The 18,968-nt window shown below is 34.6% G+C and overlaps 2 protein-coding genes across 10 annotated transcripts; both read right to left on the bottom strand.

Annotated features, from left to right (window-relative positions):
* Window positions 1–88: 88 nt before the first annotated feature.
* On the bottom strand, window positions 89–3,515 carry LOC147513239 (protein CLAVATA3 INSENSITIVE RECEPTOR KINASE 4-like). Its single transcript, XM_086596254.1, has 4 exons — window positions 2,872–3,515; window positions 2,061–2,321; window positions 1,057–1,935; window positions 89–935 (listed from the first exon to the last, which is right to left on the bottom strand). The coding sequence occupies exons 1-4, from the start codon at window positions 3,299–3,301 to the stop codon at window positions 454–456; spliced, it is 2,052 nt and encodes a 683-aa protein (XP_086452380.1). The 5' UTR covers window positions 3,302–3,515; the 3' UTR covers window positions 89–453.
* A 7,457-nt stretch (window positions 3,516–10,972) lies between these two features.
* On the bottom strand, window positions 10,973–18,276 carry LOC147513238 (splicing factor U2af large subunit B-like). Of its 9 annotated transcripts, none has more exons than XR_015215319.1 (10): window positions 18,139–18,276; window positions 17,932–18,028; window positions 15,671–15,708; window positions 15,445–15,504; window positions 14,145–14,193; window positions 13,940–14,058; window positions 13,269–13,362; window positions 12,018–12,090; window positions 11,851–11,894; window positions 10,973–11,555 (listed from the first exon to the last, which is right to left on the bottom strand). XR_015215319.1 is itself a non-coding variant. In XM_086596252.1 (8 exons), exons 1-7 carry the CDS (start codon window positions 18,154–18,156, stop codon window positions 12,061–12,063), a joined length of 411 nt encoding a protein of 136 aa, XP_086452378.1. In that variant the 5' UTR covers window positions 18,157–18,276; the 3' UTR covers window positions 10,973–11,555; window positions 12,018–12,060. The 9 variants fall into 9 exon arrangements, 1 of the variants encoding a protein (XP_086452378.1); XR_015215322.1 differs by having other exon boundaries at window positions 13,269–13,340; XR_015215316.1 differs by lacking the exon at window positions 13,269–13,362 and having other exon boundaries at window positions 10,973–11,253; window positions 11,513–11,555.
* Between the last annotated feature and the right edge of the window lie 692 nt (window positions 18,277–18,968).

Here is an 18,968-nt window from a genome sequence, read left to right as displayed (position 1 = left end):
TGAAGTTGCTGTGTGATGCCTATCCTGTCTTATGCACAGATGCACTATGAAGTTTGAACTGCCTTTCGCCACCCGTGTAATACAGAAATTTCTGTAATTTATGTTTGACATAAATTAGCCATTAATCAATGAATCATTCCAGTTCTCAACTAGGTTCAGTGGATGGAACCAACCATACAAACCCCATCTTGAATGATACTGGATTTGGTGATACAGCTAAACATCAATTGATACAACTGTAGCTGGAATCTCCTCCCAATACCCCCACTCCTCAGCTGCATGATACAGAGAACTAAAGTACACAATCCCTACGCATACAAAACATCAGTCCTTACAAGAGGACATCAGCACAGGCAAAATTACATTTCAGGAATACAACATGAGTAAGTTGTTAGTAAGTGATAATCGCTTTCAAAAGGTTCGCAGAAGTTAAACACACCAATTCCACGAATATTAAGAACTGCTAGAACAGTTACCCAATTCCTGAATGACCATCTCCATTGTAGGCCTCTGATTCGGATATTCGTGAGTACAAATTAATGCAACTTTTGTTAAATTTGCAGCCTCTGATTCTGAAAACTTTCCCCTGAGATTGGCATCAACAAAGTCCTCAAGTTTGCATGATTCAGCACCGAGTCGCATTAAATTGGTGATCCTTCGCTTCCCTGAAAGGATTTGGAAAATGATCATCCCAAATGCATAGACATCACTCTTTTCTGTGAATCGTCCAGTAGTTGTGTACTCTGGGGCAAGGTATCCCATAGCAGCACTAGCTTTGAGTGTCGAGAAGACAATATCATCAGCCAAGAGTTTCTGCAAACCCGAATCAGAGAGCAACGGAGTGAAACGCTGATCAATTAGAACCTTTTCAGCTGATATGTTTTGATGAACTAAAGATGGCTTGTTCACTTTGTTGCTATGTAAATATTCAATACCTGCATAAGAATGACCACAAAAATACAATTCATTCAAACAAAGTTTTTCACATTTGCACATTCCAGTAAAATTAGCCAGTGGAACACAAAACTGCGTAGGAAAGACATAAAGAAAGCTCACCTTTAGCAATGCCATTGATTATAGAAACTCTTGTCGACCATTCAAGAACTTGGCCACTCCCATCCTTCACATCGAGATACTGCGACAAATTTCCATTGGGTATGAAAGTGTAAATGAGGAAGCACTCACCCCTCCCTCTTGAACAGCAAAAACCTCTTAGCCCAACAAGGTTTTCATGCCTCAAGGAAGTTAGTATGTTCAAACCTTTTAAAAACTCAGCTTCCTCAGACTTGCAACTTGTCTTATTAATGCTTTTGATAGCAACAACAGATCCATCTCTTAAAATCCCTTTGTAAATTGCCGAAAAGTTGCTCTTACCCAACAAATTGACATCCGAAAAGTATTGTGATGCAGACTCTACCTCTTCCAAATTAAACCTAAAGCTCTGCAAAACCTCCTGGGAGAACCCATTACCACCACGACCATCAGCTAGCGGATCCCACCCATTGGAGTACTCGAGATTGATCAGCGGAGAGACACTTTTTCGGTAAACCTCTTTGACCTGATCAGTGCTAAGTCTACTGTCTGAAGTATCAAATGCACTACCAATTTTCTGTTTGCGGCGTCGGTACCAAGAGAAAGTAAGAAGTCCAATAACCGAGAAAGCTACAACAACAGCAATAACTCCAACAACAAGACCAACATGTGGGCTTTTAGAAGGATTGGGACAATGGGTCTGGTTGCAATGATTCCCCACATTTGCAGACTCAGGGATATCTTTGGTTAGACCATTTGCTTCAAGACCGCCGGTGCCAGAGGCAAAGGGCTGATTGGGGATTCGCTGATCAGAAGCAATACATGCTCTCAAAGTAGAGAATCCTACTCCACACAATTCTGAGTTGTTTCCAAACTGAAACCCCTCATTCAATCTCTTTAGAGCTACATAAGATAAAACAAAGAAAATTAAACCATATTCTTCTTTTGATAAATAATAGAACAAAAGAAGGCACAAAATATATAAATAAGTTAAATCACAAGTTCATCAACTATTCAACTTGCATTACCTGGAGGAACATTGCCTGAGAGGGTATTGTTCCTAACATCTAGAACTTGCAGACGAGGAACATCAGCTAGTTTTACAGGAATAGGACCAAATAAATTATTATAGCTCAAATCCAGCCTCATTAAACTCCCCAAAAGACCTAAACTCGCAGGAATAGCACCCGTTAAGTGATTGCACTGCAGCGCAAGTACAGTAAGCTTCTTCAAAGATCCCAGCTGTCTTGGTATGCTTCCAGTCAATTGGTTGTAGCAAAGCTGCAGAACTACAACATTAAGGAAACAAAGGTAAGTTACATGCTTGAATGATGAAAACCCAAACAAACAGAACACAAAGAAGCAAGTATTATGATTTAATTAAGCAGTTCTAGAGAGAATGGAACACCCTTTAGTACTACAATCTTATTGTATACTTATGCTGCCAATATCAAAGGAACCCAGGTGAAAAACATGAGGACTACCATTAGGCCCTAAAAACTCTTTTAAGGAAAAAAGAATCAAAGTTAATGCAAGATTAAAGCTTTTTCACTTTTCTTAACAGCAATATTGCTCACAAGAACAATAAACCAAGACTACAATCCTCATCCTGTGAAGCTAACAATGTCTTAACCAAGAACCAAGCTTCAAACTCTCTCTAGAAAAAAAAAATGCATAAAAGAAACAGCCTTCACACAACAATGGGGATCTAAAAAGCTGACAAGCTCTATCTTTCCTCAAAACATCAAACAAACTAATTATATATGCCAACAGAAGAAAACTCTAAGAAAGTGAAAAGAAGCCAAAACAAGTGCAAAGATCAAAACTTTGACTGCTAACCTTGAAGACTAGCCATGTTTCCAATTTCTTGAGGAATACTTCCAGAGAGATAATTAACATTAAGATAAAGATCAGACAGCTCAGTAAGATTAGAAATCTCTTTGGGTATTTCTCCAGTCAAAGAGTTATAATGCAAGTAAAGACCAGATAAGCATTTAAGTCCAGCAACAGCAGAAGGAACTTTTCCATATAAACCTTTCCCTTGTAATGAAATATTAGCTACTTTCCCATGTTCATTACATGCTACACCTTCAAATGAACCTCTACATGGATCACCATCACTTGTCCATGATGATAGAAACCTGTTTTCTGGATCTAATGCTTCTTTCATTTCCATTAATGCTCTTAACTCAGCAGTTCCACTAACATGTTGAAAACATGATATTGCAATGAAGCTTATAAGTAATATGAGAAAAATGAACGTACTCATTTTTGGTTTTGAGTTAAAACACAGAAAAGATCTATTCTTGTTCTCTGCTCTTATTAGTTTCTATGTGTTGAACGAAGAGTAGAGACAGTGAGAACTGAGATAGAGAGAAGGGACTTATTTGTTTTTCAAAGAATATTATTATTTTAGAGTTCCCTTACTTACTTTATTGTGCGGAAAATGTAGCTTTGAAGGACCAGTGTACACTGTCTCATATGAAAATTTGTAGGACCACTGTGGCCCAGTAATTAAGAGAGATATTAGATAATATCCCACCGTTGATATAGTTGTTATGTGGGCCATGATGATGGGAACTAGGATAGTAGATCTTCATGCTTGTGTAGCATAGTGGTCCAACACTCTAAAGTAAAGATTTTTCACCATTTTCTCACTACTGTGGAATTTCAGAATTTGAGTAAAGTTAAGGGCAATAAATAGAAAGGGCATGGGATCTGTTCAGGTCTCTCAGTTGTTGGACATTGTGATAAATATGGCAAATGAATCTCTGAGATGAAAGTGATTTCTCAATAAATGAAGCTATAAATGAATGTGATCTTTTCCATAAATGAAATTTTACTTTGATTTTTTTTTTTATGGTAATTTTACTTTGATATGAAACCGTATGCCATTTGAATTTGATTGTTGATTTCGTGTTATATAAAATTCCACTGGCCAATATCCATAGGACATTAGGACCATAGCTTGGCTTTGCCGTTGACATTCAAATAGTTGATTGGAAAATATTTATTTACTTATACAAAAATTGTTTATGTTTTCAATATCATTAGCTAGTCCCGAGAGCCATCCAGTCATCTACGAGAGTACTATGGTGAGTTGGTCCCTACAGATGAATTTATCGCTTAATGATTGATTAAATTTTTTATTTTTTTTAAGGTTGCGTTTACTGACTACTGTTTAGCATTCAAAGAACAAATCGGGCTAAGGGGCCTATAACCACTCTAATTTATTTCAACATCACTGACAAATGTAGGGAGTCCAGTGGCATTTTCACTATAGGTTTGTGCCTGATTTCGCTATCGAAAGCATAGACTCGTCATAGCACCAAAAATTCGAATTCGAATTGCTTTTGCTTTTGGAATAATTACTTTTGGTGAGCAGCTGTTTGTACCTTTTTTAACTCCTTTTTCAGTTTTCCATCTGTGTTTCATTCCGGTCTCCTGACATGAAAGACCCCCCACTCGGTCTCTAGCCCATGTTCACCTTTAGAGCAAGTCCAATAGAACCATATAGCACCCCAAATACCAAAAATGTCATTTCTAATAGAGTGCTAGAAGAGTCTTAATTTTGGTTGGGTTTTGGCTAATGTGATGAACACAGTTAAATTTGTGGCATTATCTAGCAATTGTCATAATAAGTTATCGAGATATACTGCCATCAGTTGGTAATTTGGGTATAAAATGTTGTTGCAACTTAATAGATAGACGACAGAGTTTTTGTCATCCGTCTCCCGATACTACAAATTGTTAAAAAGTGTCCATTAGAATGGTTTTTTGAATTTGGCATGCTAAATTTGGATGGACATGTTTAAAAAGGCCAAAACATCCTATGTGACACATTTTAGCACCTCTATATAGCACCCCTCTATCAGACTTGCTCTTCCTTTTTGAGGCTATTACAATCATGCCAAACTCTATTGACGTTCGAAGTTGGAAACTCCGTCTCTCCGAACTGCACAAAGATTGAAGCTTCTTTAATTAATGCCCAAAGCCCCAAACATATACACCTATATTTTTCTCACAAAACCCGACAGTTTATTCGAAACCCGCTGCCTCCCGAATTCACCATTTTCTTCTTAGAAGTATTGACATGTTTATAAGTTCTTCCTTCAAACGTTTGAAGTGGTCCTAAATTTTCGTGTTTGAGCATGGCTTTGTCAAACAATGATTATGGGAAACTCAATACAAACCGCCCTGTCCAGAGAGATATCATAAGTTCATAACCACATCTGTCAAAGAGGAACTATGAAATTGCACTAAGAGCATTTGCAATTGGTGATAAAAAGGGTCCACTAGAATGGTTTATCAATTTGGCATGCTAAAAGTGAATGGACATGTTTTTAAAGGCCATAAACATTCTATGTGATAGTTTTCCGAAGTTCCTCTAAAGCACCCTCTATCAACTTGCCTTCCTTTTTGAGGCTTTATACAATCATTGTTAACTCTATTGACGTTCGGGATGTTGGATTCCGTCCGTCTCTCGAACTTTTAAAAAATTGGGTTTTTTTCTTTAATTAATGCCCAAAAGATTCATATACACCTATATTTTTCTCACAAAACCCGATTTTTTTCGAAACCCGCTGCCTCCCGATGTTTCTTTCCGTCCCTTCAAACGTTTGATGGTTTTTCAATTTTTATGTCCGCAACGGAATCCAACATCCCGTCCGGTATATTTTTTATCACCTTTCAAACAATGATTATAGAGGGGGAAAAATACAAACCGCCCTGTCAGTGATAGAGGGGGTCAAAACTATCACCTGCATTGCTGTGAAAATATGAAATTGCACTAAACCATGTTATTTTAGCTAGCACTTGATTAATCGGTTCGACGTTTCACTGTTTCTTAATGTTCTATTTCGAAACATGTTTCATAACCAGTTCACCGTGAACATGAACATATGATTGTCTAAAGAGCAAGCTACGTGTTCTGATTCTTACCCTGGATGGTCATTAGCTCAACGGCAAAACTGTGTTTTGACTTATTTGGCTTTTGACTTTAAGATTTAATTTGATTATACAGAGAAAAATAGTACTGGAAGTCAAGATTAGATCACCAAATTAGTTCCAAACAAAATGGGCAGTTCCTCACTTCCTCCACGTCTTATATGTTGGGTTTTGGAGCCGCAGGTTTGTACTTAGCAAAGTTATCTTTTTTCAGAATAATGTAAGAGCATCTCTATATAGTGGTAGTATTCCTTGTATGTTTGAGGCTAAAATTTGAACCAAGTATTTGCAAAATTTGATCAATTCTAGGTGGAAACAAATAACAGTCTCAAATTTGGAATCGCGCAACATTACCATTGTTGCCCCAAGTTGGAAAAAAAAAACCCAAACGACATTTCCACTGTCACACCAAACGCCAAATTGAAAAAAAAAAAACTCACGCGACATTGGCAATGGCGCGTGACATTTCCACTGTCGTGCCACATCCGCGCATCCATAGATGCGACTAGATAGGTGATACCTCCACATTTGCTTCCATCTAAAGATGATTTTTCACGAAATTTCAAATCGTGGAGGCAAATATGCATGTGATACTTCCATCTAGAGATGCTCTAAAGCTATAAATAATGTATCCTCTCAAATTTGGAAACAAATAATCAAATATATAAAACTATGATTATATTGCCAACATTTTTTTGGTGTGACCGTGTGATAGTGTCAAATAAAACAATAGATAATGGTCCACATGGAAAAGGCTAAAAAAAGTTTTCATAATCTCCATCCAATTGGCTAAGAGATGTATACAGTTATAGACTTTATATGGTGTTATGGACTACAAGAAAAGAAAATATAATTAGGGTATTCACCTACCATGAGACCATGAGAGAAATTATTGAATTCAATCATATTCATGAGTCATGAGTCATGAGTCATGACTGGAATTTGAATTCGAAGTGAATAAAGTCATAACTCTTGAATCCCGACCTCCGCTAGTATAGGTAACCGTAAATGACGGTACAGATTTTCAAAATATTGGCATGTACGCTTGTCATTGTTGGGCTGTTGGCTAAGTATCACATCTACCTTGTAGTCTTGTAGACCCATGTTCCCGTAACCGTGTTCCATAGGGCTTTTCAGTGTCTGCTCTCTTCTCATGCACACAGCCAAAGGGAGTTTCAGATGCCTCACTATAAGAACAGCTATTTGAGTGAGACAAAATCACAGAAAAATCTTAAATTTGGAATCTCTGGGGTTGTGCACAAAGCCACAAACTACCTTGGTTAAACAAAATATAAAATGTTAGTAAGACCCATCTCTATATTCACTTTTCATCAACCAATAAAGTTAGTTGCCTAGTTCTGACATATATCATAAAAAGCATATATCATCTATGCTTTTTCTATTGCAAGTGCTAAACTTTCTACTTTTCTAGGCATGTGTTAAAACGTTGAATAGAATTTTCTCAGTTTCCCTATCCTTTATGAAACAGATTCTACTTTGTTTTTTTTTTCGATAGGAGAAACAGATTCTTGTTACTGGTGCTTGTTTCAGTAATTATTTATCACCCTTTCAAACATACGAAGCTAAGTTTTGAAACAGTTCTTTAACTTCTTTTACACTGTCACGAGGTTGTGAGTCATGCAGTTGGTGCTTTTCAGTGTCCATCTTGTGTGCAATAATTTGAAAATGTGGGATCCCATGTACAATGGAATTAGGTTCTCAGCCATAGGCCCAACTTTGACAAAGTAAAGACACAAGAGACGTAAGAGAACACAAATAAGGTGGTAGGACTGTAGGAGTTTTGTTCTTGTTCCAATATTCCTTCGAATTGAAACTGTTGCATCCTTTTCTGAAAAGGCCAAACAGTTATCCTTTTTAGTAGGCTACCTATTCTTACGCACAATGAACGTAGATCGTAGAAAAATATGTAATTCGATTAAAATGAAGAAGTTGTAAATGTTTAATGTTTGTAAAAACCAAAGATCAACTTCTCCCGTCTTAAATACACATCCTGGGATGTCTTTCTTGATTTCTTCATCTAATCGTACAGATCGATCTGCATTTAAATGAAACTCCTCTTTGAGCATCTTATATTCTTATTAGACATACCCTACTAGAGAAAGTCTATGTAAATTGTAAAGGCAGTGGGCACTAAGATCTGCATGATTCCCTAAGATAAGTGATCATCATCTTTAATTATGGGCCACGTTCATAAAGGAAAACCGAACTTGGTTTATGGCACCCCCTCTCCTTTTTCATGAATGTCGCATTTTTTGCTTTGCACAGACTTCAAATCACTGTTGTAGCTAGCTAAGTGAGATGAAAAATGCTTCCTGTAAAGTTAACTTTCACTTGGCTTTCCATACTGATGCTTTAATGCGACCTTTTCATATTCAATCGATCTTCTAGTTCAAGCCGATGGGTTGATTTTATTGATTCAGAGATCCTACCACAAAATTTTGTATCAGAGTAAAGCCAACCCCACTGGACACTGGAACTAGGTATATTCATAGTTCAAGATTTCGTAATCTTTTGAATTCCGATAAATCCAAAAACTGGAATTCTGGCCCTTGTTCCGTTATATTTCGAAAGTATATTTTGAAATTCATGTTTTTTCGATTCTTAATATGGAATTCCAAATTTCTCAAAAACCGAAATATTGAGCGGAATTCTAAGAATTCCGTCGAAATCACGAACTATGGGTATACTTAATCTATATCGAACCTTGTAGAATTTAAACTTTGATTCAAACACACAAATTATATAAATTCAACCATTTATATGAAACTTCATAATTAAACAAAAAAACTTACTACTTCATCGGGTATTTTAGATAAGAGTTGTACAACTGCATTAAACTAATCTCAAAAAATAATTAATTAGAAATTCAGAAGATTCAAATGCATTGAACTACCTTTGAAGAATAATTAAGTAAAAATATGAAAATGGATGCAAATGTATTGAACTAATCTCAAAACATATTTATATTATATATAGACTCAACAAGTATAGTTTGCATTTAAAATATATGAAGTTCATCACATCTCTTTTCGTATGATTGAGAATGTCTTGCTATTCAAGTAGCTTCAATATAATATTTGCCTCATTGGGTATTCTTATAGACTTTCAATCAAACTTTAATTATTAACCAACAAAAATATGTTGAATGGTTTTATCAAAGTTGGATTATTTCTTTTTATGGAGAGTGAGTGATCAATATAATATTTATATCTCATAGTTTTTTATAGTTGCTAATATTTTCAAAACTAATTTAATATAACGACACTCATTCGTAAGACGGATTCGAAAGCTAGTTCCTCCTAAGTTACTAATTATAAATTTATAATACCTACTCAATTATAATATCACTTGCATTGCCAATATCAATTTTGTTTCCTAATATATAGCAATTCATAATTGCTAATCACATCACTTTCTAATTAATTAATCTCCAACTCTAATTTAACCAAATTGGTTAAATTCTCAAACTAGTCATTCAAATAGCCTCCCTTAATTTGAGATCTAGCAACGAGTACTAAATCTCAATTTAATAATTCTAACCGTCTCCCTAAAATGGAGATTTTGAAATGCGGTCATTCCCAAGAACGTCTTCAGCTTAATAAATTTTTAGACTTTCAGTGACTCCAAGATGATATATGCTATTTGACATCATAGTTGATGAAATTTCATTGTAGCATTAACATTGTACTTACACTTGACATTCATATGTTTACTCATCCCATGAACTATAAAACATTATTGTATTGTTCTCGTTTAGACTTGTACTGCTTTAATTTTGGCTTGTACCATTTTTTATTTTGTTTGTGAACACTTTGAACCAATCTGGATCGTGATGAGTTCTCTTCTTCTACACTTTACTTTTTCCATGAAATATTGAACTCTTCTTATACGTATTTTATAAAGTTTGGTTTGGATTTTCTATTATCTTGTTTGCATACTCTTAGTACCATTAAAAATTTCCCCTTTTCAATCTAGCTTGTATTTTTTTCAGTTTTGTTGTGTCTTTTGTACTAATTTGACTCTCAAACAATTCTCTCAATTATTTCCCAGCTTGTAATAATGTTTCTTATATAGTTTTTATACATATATAATTTTCAAACTATTCACCGTCCTCTTTTGCTTGCATTTTTCCTTCTGCACCTGTTTGAAATGAATTATAACCTCCATCGTCTTAGTTTTCTTATCTCAATGAATTTTATCATCCATATCTACGACCAAATTTTATTCTTCCTCATATACTTCATGTTCATCATCATCAAAATCAAGACTAATAATCACTTCTTATGAGTCTCACACTTCCGTGTTTTCCCCCAATTTCTTTTCCATCAGTAACAAAATCAATATTGACGATTGACTCTTCTAAATCAAAAGATTATATATTTTTTTCAATTTCTGTTTCTGAAACCAACTCTTCTTCTTCATACTTGTAACACCGAACTTTAATTTAGATTTGTCAATCATTTTATTTTCACCAATACTATCAAAACAATTATGTAAAGTCTCTCATGCATCTTTTGAAGTTTGAGCGGAAGCAACTTTCTTATAATCTAAAACACTCAGTCCCTTATGTATACAACACAATAACAGGCTATTTACAACGGCAAAAATCCGTTGCTAATAATTTTCGCAATGCTTTTTAAGCGTTGCAAATATGGCGTGGATAAAGTGTTGGAAATATTTGCAACATTTAATAACCGTTGGAAATTTCTATTTGCAACGTTTATTAACCGTTGCAAAGAGAAATGTCCAACACTTACTAATCGTTGTAGTAATAATTTGTAACGCTTTTTAAATATTACCAACGTTTTTAACCGTTGCAATGTTGTAACTTATTTAAAAAATAATAATTTAAAAGTCGTTTGTAACTGTTATAAACTGTTGCTTATGTGTTCCCTGATAAAAAAAAAAATTAATTTCTCAAATTTTGTAGCGAGACCCACAAAACCTACAAAAAAATGAATGGCATTCACAATTTTGTCACTGAATACCCATAAAAATGAAAAATTAAATAACTTACAAAGAATTGAATTTCAATAACATTTGAAATAGCAAGAAAGAACATAAATCAAAGTGAGGCTTTACCGGTCTTTCATTCCAATAAAGTAGGGTAGATTTACATGCCATGACATTGCAAATGGTCAAGACAGAAATCTGTATTCTCCTGCTTATACTTCCTTTAAGAAGAGCTTTTGTCTAACAAGTTGTCCTCGGATCTGAACAGTAGGCGGCCTAGCATTGTTCAACCCTAGTTGACTTGCCATTCTAAAAGCAATCAGAATCATAAATATACAGAGACGCATATTGTTACAAACAAATTTATGTGGCTATAACAGTATTATTTATCATTGAGGAAGCACATGATCGACTTAAACACTTACTACCACACTTACTAGAACTGCAATGTGATTTATTTACATTGAATTAGTACTCTACTATAAATACAAATAACCACAATGATCTGAGGAAAACGAATGACAGAAGAAACTTAAATACAGAGTGGGCTGGAGATCACCTCAAGCATGTTCTGGATAAAAAATGAATTTACTGAAATGCACCTGTCAATTTTAACAACATCAGGGTCTGACAAAGATTAATGTGGTTCTATATAATCCTATTCTGTTGCAGACCAGCAGTAAAGAACATGATGCGTTCATAATAGCTTATAGCTTATAATGCTTTGTAACTGTGTTATCTGCATGATTCGAGATAGAAATCACACTTGTTTGAAAGATCTCAAGTCCTTCAAGTTTTAACAAGTTCTCACAGTTTGTGTGTGTGCTTAAGACATAATATACACTCCATACTCAAAGTTTAGCGTGATACTAATTGTGACTTGAGAAAACCACATACCGTCTAAGTTGTTGACACTTGAAAGGATAATGAGAAATGATAGACTGCACAAGCACAAGCACAAGCACAAGAAATGAAAACTTAACAAAATAAGAATCAAAAGTGAAAGGTTATTCTAAGCAATTAAACAAATGAATATAAAACTCGTTAACTCTACAAATGGATACCTTGTGAGCAGGAGGAAGGTTTCTATAAGACCTTTCATATCTTTTAACATCTTCTTCTGCAGCGTCTGAATAACTGGACAAACAATGCATATTGAGAAAGAATAATACAAACATGCATCTATACACGAACTCGCAGAGTCACATTTCAATTTGCAATGGCCAAAAACACATGAAAAGATTAATTAATTGAGCTATTCTCGAAGGCTTTAAAATACTTTAGAAACAAAAACACCACTTCTACAATCAAGATGTGTATATCATGCTTTATAATGAACACTATATATGTAACGCTCCAAAATCAAATAAAAATCTCGAGACATTAATAAGACTACGTTCAATATTAATAATTTAAAATCAACGATAAACTATCATTTTTTTTTCTACAAAAAATTCGGCAGAATTTCCTTTGTATATTCAACATATCATATACTTAAAACCTGTTATAACCTGAAAACCAAAATAACCTAATATTCATATATCAACCCTTCCAAGTTATATATAAATCTACATAATTTGAAAACCAAAACATATCTACCGCTAACTGATTTCTTATCTAAATCGGCATTTCACACTTGAAACGATTCATGGATATCAATCTCCAAGGTTGTTAAAGGCTTAAAGCTACAATAATTCCAAGTTTCAAATAATAAGTATTAATGTCATATTGATCGCAGTCTAAATAAACTGGGGAAAGTGTTGATATTTATAGTGTCTAAAGACTCGTATAATAATATAATTTTTTAGGGCTGCTCAACTCAGTGCCAATTGGTTTTCAATTGGATGCTCCTAATATTTAATATGTTATCAGAGCTGCAGGCTATTCCTCTAGCCCAAAGGGCTCATGTACTCATGTCAATATGTCACCCATTAGAACTTGTCCACGTGTTAGGCTCAAAATACGCTAAATGTTAGGGGACATGCACCGCTGAACACTCTTTTGAGACGACGAGTTTAGACTTTCATTCTTCGAGAGAACATAGAATAAAAAATTATTAACCTAAATTGTTCTAAATATAAGATGTAAAACAAATTAGAGAAATAAAAAAGTATACTAGGATTGAAGTAAAAGTGTCCACCACAACGACCAAGCAATGCATGTGCACGCACGCCTAAGTACTTAAAATAAAAATAGGGAATTGAGGCATATAAATATACAAACAAGCTTCGCCACTGCCACTTATGCCCATAAACACTAATATACAAACACACGGATAAACACAACTTGAAAAATTCCAATGAAGTGAAACTTACTGTGGTTGGTGGGGCTTAAAAGGCAAGTCAGGAACATAGTATGGGTCCAACCTAGCATTGTAGTCATTAGGCCTACAAATCACCAATTGCGCACCTTGTTTATATGAAAGGCATTAGACTGATCAAGTATCTGAGAACAATGCGGAAAGTGCAAGATTTATAGTGTCTAAAAAGCCTTGCATAATAATATAAATTTCCTAGGGCTTCTCAACTCATTGCTAATTAGTTTTCAATTGGAAGCTCCTAAGATTTAATATGATATCAAAGAAGGCTATTCCTCTGGCCCAAAAGGCTCAAGTACTCCATGTCACCCATTTAAAACTTGTCCACGCGTTAGGCTCAAAATACGCTAAACGTGAAGAGGCAGTTGAAATTTATAATTCCATATTGAGTGCTCAATTGACTAAAGCCTCGCATAATAGTAAAAAAAATCCTGGGACTGCTACATTCAATGCCAATTGGTTGGGTTGGATCCTCCTCAAATTTAATAGAAAGCTTCTACTTAAAGCAATTCGAAAGTTGAAACAATTCATAATCTCTAAGGCTGTTAAAGCTACCACAATTCCATCACTAAAAAAGACGAAATGAAAGGCAAGCATAATACAATACAATGAGAAAAATAACTAATTAATATTGTGCAAACGATAATGCACACAAGATCAAAATTGCACCTCTAAATATATAGTCCCTAGTTTCATTGCTTGACTTGCTTCTTCCACAGAAAAAAATTCCACAATAGTATAACTCTCCTCTTGATTAACGTGGACATCAAATACAACACCTACAAACACTGATGCAACAACGACAAGTGAACTTGTATAATGAGAAACCAAAATAATATGAGTACATATTTAAATATTTAAAGTGAGAACCAACCTGAATTGAAAGAGCCTTTTACTTTACAATTAAACAACTCAACAATTGCCTGTTTGAAGTGATACACCAGTTAGACATACGAAGTAACACATTAGGCAAATACCAACAATATATACATATAAATACAATGCCAATATGCGAACCAATAATGCATATGGTATCTTTGACATTTTGGAAGAAAACTCAACATTCAGTTGATATAGGGAAATAATAAAATTAACTAGAAGCAGGAAAACAAAAAACTATGAGCAAATAATAGAAGCAACAAAAGAGAATACAAAGGCATTCCAAAAGAGAAGAAATGGCGAAAAAAAGGAGAACTCTCAACTCTCTCTCTCTCTCTCTCTCCAAGAGTAAGAAAATAGAAAGGGCAATATCCACATTGGAGAGATGTGCTATTAACTACATTGACTTGTTAATTTTGCAAACTAATTAAGATAGATTGTTGTGCTTTCCTATAAAGTCGCACAATATCCCACCTATAAAAAGCTGAAATAAGCAACGCCTACAAGAAATGTGAGACAAGCTCCACTGATCCCAGACAGTAGAGTGTTAAGCACATACCTGACTAGACTTGCCTAAGCAATAGCCATTACCATTCTCTCTTTTTTTTCGATCAATTGCCCAGACAATCAGTCAAGTTATATATGTGGAAGGCTTGCCTAAGTGTAAGGTTGAAAACTTCTGCCAACAATCTATTCAGTTTTGACCAGGAAAATTTGCATCAGTTCTAACGCTTGTCTCTATGGACTTGCATATTCTATTTATTTATAAATATCTCTAGGACTTGTAATGGAAATTAACTAGTATTTTCAATGAAGTCGTTATATTTTTCTTGCGAAGGAGTTTGTTCTCGATGATACAACTCGTGTCCCTTTGGTGACTTTCCATAGGGTGGTGGAGTCCTTGTTTTTTCTCGAGTTTGTGCACCGTGCTTGTCTTTGCTGCTCTTTTACCACTCAGTTGGTGCCAATTTAACAAATGACTAGAGACATAGGGGAGTTGACGGATGCACTACCTAAAACCTAGGGACAAAAGGTCATCTAGGGCCGATTTTTTATATCACTTATGCATCTAGAGAAATAATGATTTGTCAGTTTAAGATAAATAGCTTCTAAAGAAATATATTGTACTCTTAAGATTTATAATACTTCGAAATAAAATTGTTTTTAAGATTTTGATTGGCATCTCTGTTTTTAATACAACGGGTAAATGTTTATTATGTTAATGGACATTGTCTTCATACGAGGAAAGAACAGGTCTGACGATGCAGTAACTTAAATAAATAGCATAACAACACCTTTTTGCTTGTCTCTGAAGGAAGGCCACCAACATATAATTGACATGCATGCCTAGAAGCCTACACAGGAAAGATGGAAACAAATACACAATTAGGAGTTAGGACTTCTGACATGATTTGCATCAGCACCAATGCAAAAGCCCCAAATTCACATTAACAGTGACACCACCAAGAAAAACTTCAACAATGTATAACAATAAAACCAAATCTTTCTGAGCATAAGCACCTGTGACATCACATGAATCCTTGACATTGCCTGTTCAACTGCAGCAAGAAGCAACACAAATGGACCATAAAAGTTAAAACACCTTTTTATTAAACATCACAAACATTGCACAAGCGTTGTGTGTGATACACAATTGTATATATGAAAAGGAGAATATAAACTTTTATGAAAAGAATATTTTACAAGCATAGTATTATACATGTACCATTTTAGTATATTATAGTCAGTTATATAGGACCAGGAGTATGGATTTAAAGAACAAGGGACCATGGAATCAAAGCTAGAAATAAAACAGTACACGTAAATGTGAAAGCTGAATAAAGGTGTAGACTTTAGAGCTACACGTGTGGAGTTCAGTATGATAAGAGCATTAAATGTGCAGCCCACCAATTCTAGCTCCAAATGCCCAATTGTGAATTACACTTGCAAGTTACAGAAATATTACAACATGGTTTAAAGGGCAAGACTGCTGTTATCAGGACAAAGCATAAAACTCAAAAGTATCAACCATAAGCACAACAACTTTTAGTTAAAAAATACAAAATTTGATAAGTATATAAAGTATAAACTTAACTCCACTTCCTTCTTTCATTTATATAGAATTTTAAAGAAATAATGTTGCTCAGTTTTGTCCACTGACTTCGAATATTTAGAGAAAAATAATCACACTCCAAGAGAAACAATTGTCCTTGGGATATCACCACCAATAACAAACATCAAAACCAAAATATTTTTCCAGTAATGTATCTACTTATCCACCATTTCCTGCCCAACCACCACAGGGGAGTTACATATGTAAATTTTCTATCTCACAAAAAAATCGAAATTGACAATATTATGAACCTGATTTCTTCTACTTCTCTACTCTGTTTGCTTTTGTTAAGTGGCAGTGGGGATTCGTTTCTTTACAATTTTGTGCTACCAAAGTGTGAATTTAGTCCACAAGTGATACACTTGCGGTTACTTCGAAATATTATTTTTCGTTACACATCAATTAGTTCTTGATTCATATTGATACATACACAACACCGTGTCACTAAAATTTCATGTACTTGTTTCTTCCATCAATCTTTGTGTTCTTCCGTGTTAAAATATCAATACAAGATATTTGTTTACAATAATATATATGTTAATCAGAGAAAGAAACTTCGTCCACTCACAATTTGGTATTTACACGTTTTCATAAAATTTTCATTTCCGATTCAATCCAAAAAAGGGAAAACAAAAATGAACAAAATCTACTATATTCAAGTCCTAACATGCTGAGAGAATGGAAAAGAAGGAACAACCATTGGAGACGCGAGGACAGTTTAACAAAAAAAAAAGACAACAACAGCAACAACAACAAATGTTCACGCATAAGTAAATAAATATGGCATGAATACGCGAATCTATCCATCACATATAGGCTTTAATTAACAGCACACAACCGGCGAGGTGAAGTAAGACCTGAAAGATCGGATGGAAGGATATATGGACAGGTAAATCCCTTGTGGATTATAAGGTATTCTTTTAAGAGGGGATTCCTTATTCGATATATGGACAGGGGATCCCTTGGGACTACTCAAGAATTTCATATATAACTTATGTCATGTCGTAATTGATTAATTTGTATCTTGAAAAAGGAATTCAGATAATCTGCATCACAGATCTAACTGGAAGGAAGAACGAATCCATGAAATATTGGCTGGCCCTTATCTATATATAATCAGTCTGAAAGATCCATAATACCTCACAAACGAAAATAGGCAACAAGACTCTCAAGTAACGTCAACAAGCAAGATGACATTTTGCAAAAAAAGAGTAATATACTTGACACAGTATTTGATAGGGAAAAGCAAACCCGAAAATGTTCATCCCAGTAATGAAGTAGAAAAATGGTTGAAAAGGTGAAGAAAAAAAGATAGCAAGGAAATAGAGTAGTAGAGCACAAACCTTTAAGAACAGAGTCAGGAGAAGCTGAAGAGTGCTGTCGTGACTGTTTGTAGAAAGTGTAGAAAAATGGACACATTAAAATTGGCAATACTTAGAAACTGGGAACTAAGTGCTCCACTGGTCTGTGTTAGTCGTCTCAGCTCTCAAAATATATACAGTTAGTATCAAAGGGGTTGCTCGTAGTGCAATCAAGATGAGAGAATGAGAAAGCACGTTTAACTTTCTAATAGTTTGGTTTATTATATACACTCTATAGATGCCATCATGCATATTTCATGGGGTATTATCGTTCTTTTGGACAATAACTAGCAAGCTAAGGTGCTTACAAGGTAAAGCAGCCGTTAAGTTCATATGAAGGACATCTCGGAAGGGGTGATGATCGATCCAGTGGACATGGGCATGGAAGCTACCATATGGTTTTTCCTGGATGTGAAATACTGCACAATTAACATTGATACCGCCACTTCCTTTAACATCAAAAGAATGCAAAACAGTAAGATGGTTAGAAATTGAGAGAAAGGCGATATACATACCTCAACCGATAAAGCCATATTAAAGTAAAACCAAATTAAGAACGTTGGTCTCTTAATAACAAAACCTAAGATTAGGAAGAGAGTAGTAGCGGCTGTGAGAGAGAAAGAGTAGTTTTCTATTTCGACATACGAGCGCCGATTTCTTTTTTGTTTCCTGTTTCTGAAATTTCAAAGTTGTTTTGGTTTTTGGATTTCTAACACTTATCAGACGGTTTTAAGCGTTAGAAATTAATTCATGAAATTCATGCGAATTTAAGCAACACTTAACAACATTTCCAACGCTTAAAAAGCGTAGGCGACTTACCAACGGTAAAAAACTGTTGCAAAGCAAAACAGGTATGTGTGTAGTGAATACTATACCAATATCTTATATATTGTTTTCTTTTAGTGTATTTTTTTCTTTTTCGGTCATTAATGTTTCTTCTTCAAGTTTTTCAATTATTTGATCAACAACTTCTCATACATTCAGATATTTAAACACAATCTCTATCTGAAAACTCCAATGACCAAAATTCATAATCTCTTTCCACTTTGAAACCATCCATATATCAACTTCTATATTAGATCTTTAAAACCTAAAGCTCTGATACCATATGTTGAATCTAAATTTTTATTCAAAAACACAAAAATGAATAACACTACATAGAAAACAGACTTAAACTAAATAAATTTTATTATAAATTTAACCACTTATATTAAACTTCATAATTAAAAAAACTTATCACTTCATATCGATGCATCTCTTTTCTACAATGCACCTCTTTTATTATTGTCTCATTTCTTATACTAAAGTTTAGGCACTCACACACACAGACACACTGTGTGTGTGT

This window comes from Coptis chinensis, chromosome 3 (assembly GCF_015680905.1).
Source record: "Coptis chinensis isolate HL-2020 chromosome 3, ASM1568090v1, whole genome shotgun sequence".
Classification (NCBI taxonomy): domain Eukaryota; kingdom Viridiplantae; phylum Streptophyta; class Magnoliopsida; order Ranunculales; family Ranunculaceae; genus Coptis; species Coptis chinensis.
Note: the sequence above shows the minus strand (reverse complement) of the source record. Positions and strands in the feature narration are given on the sequence as shown.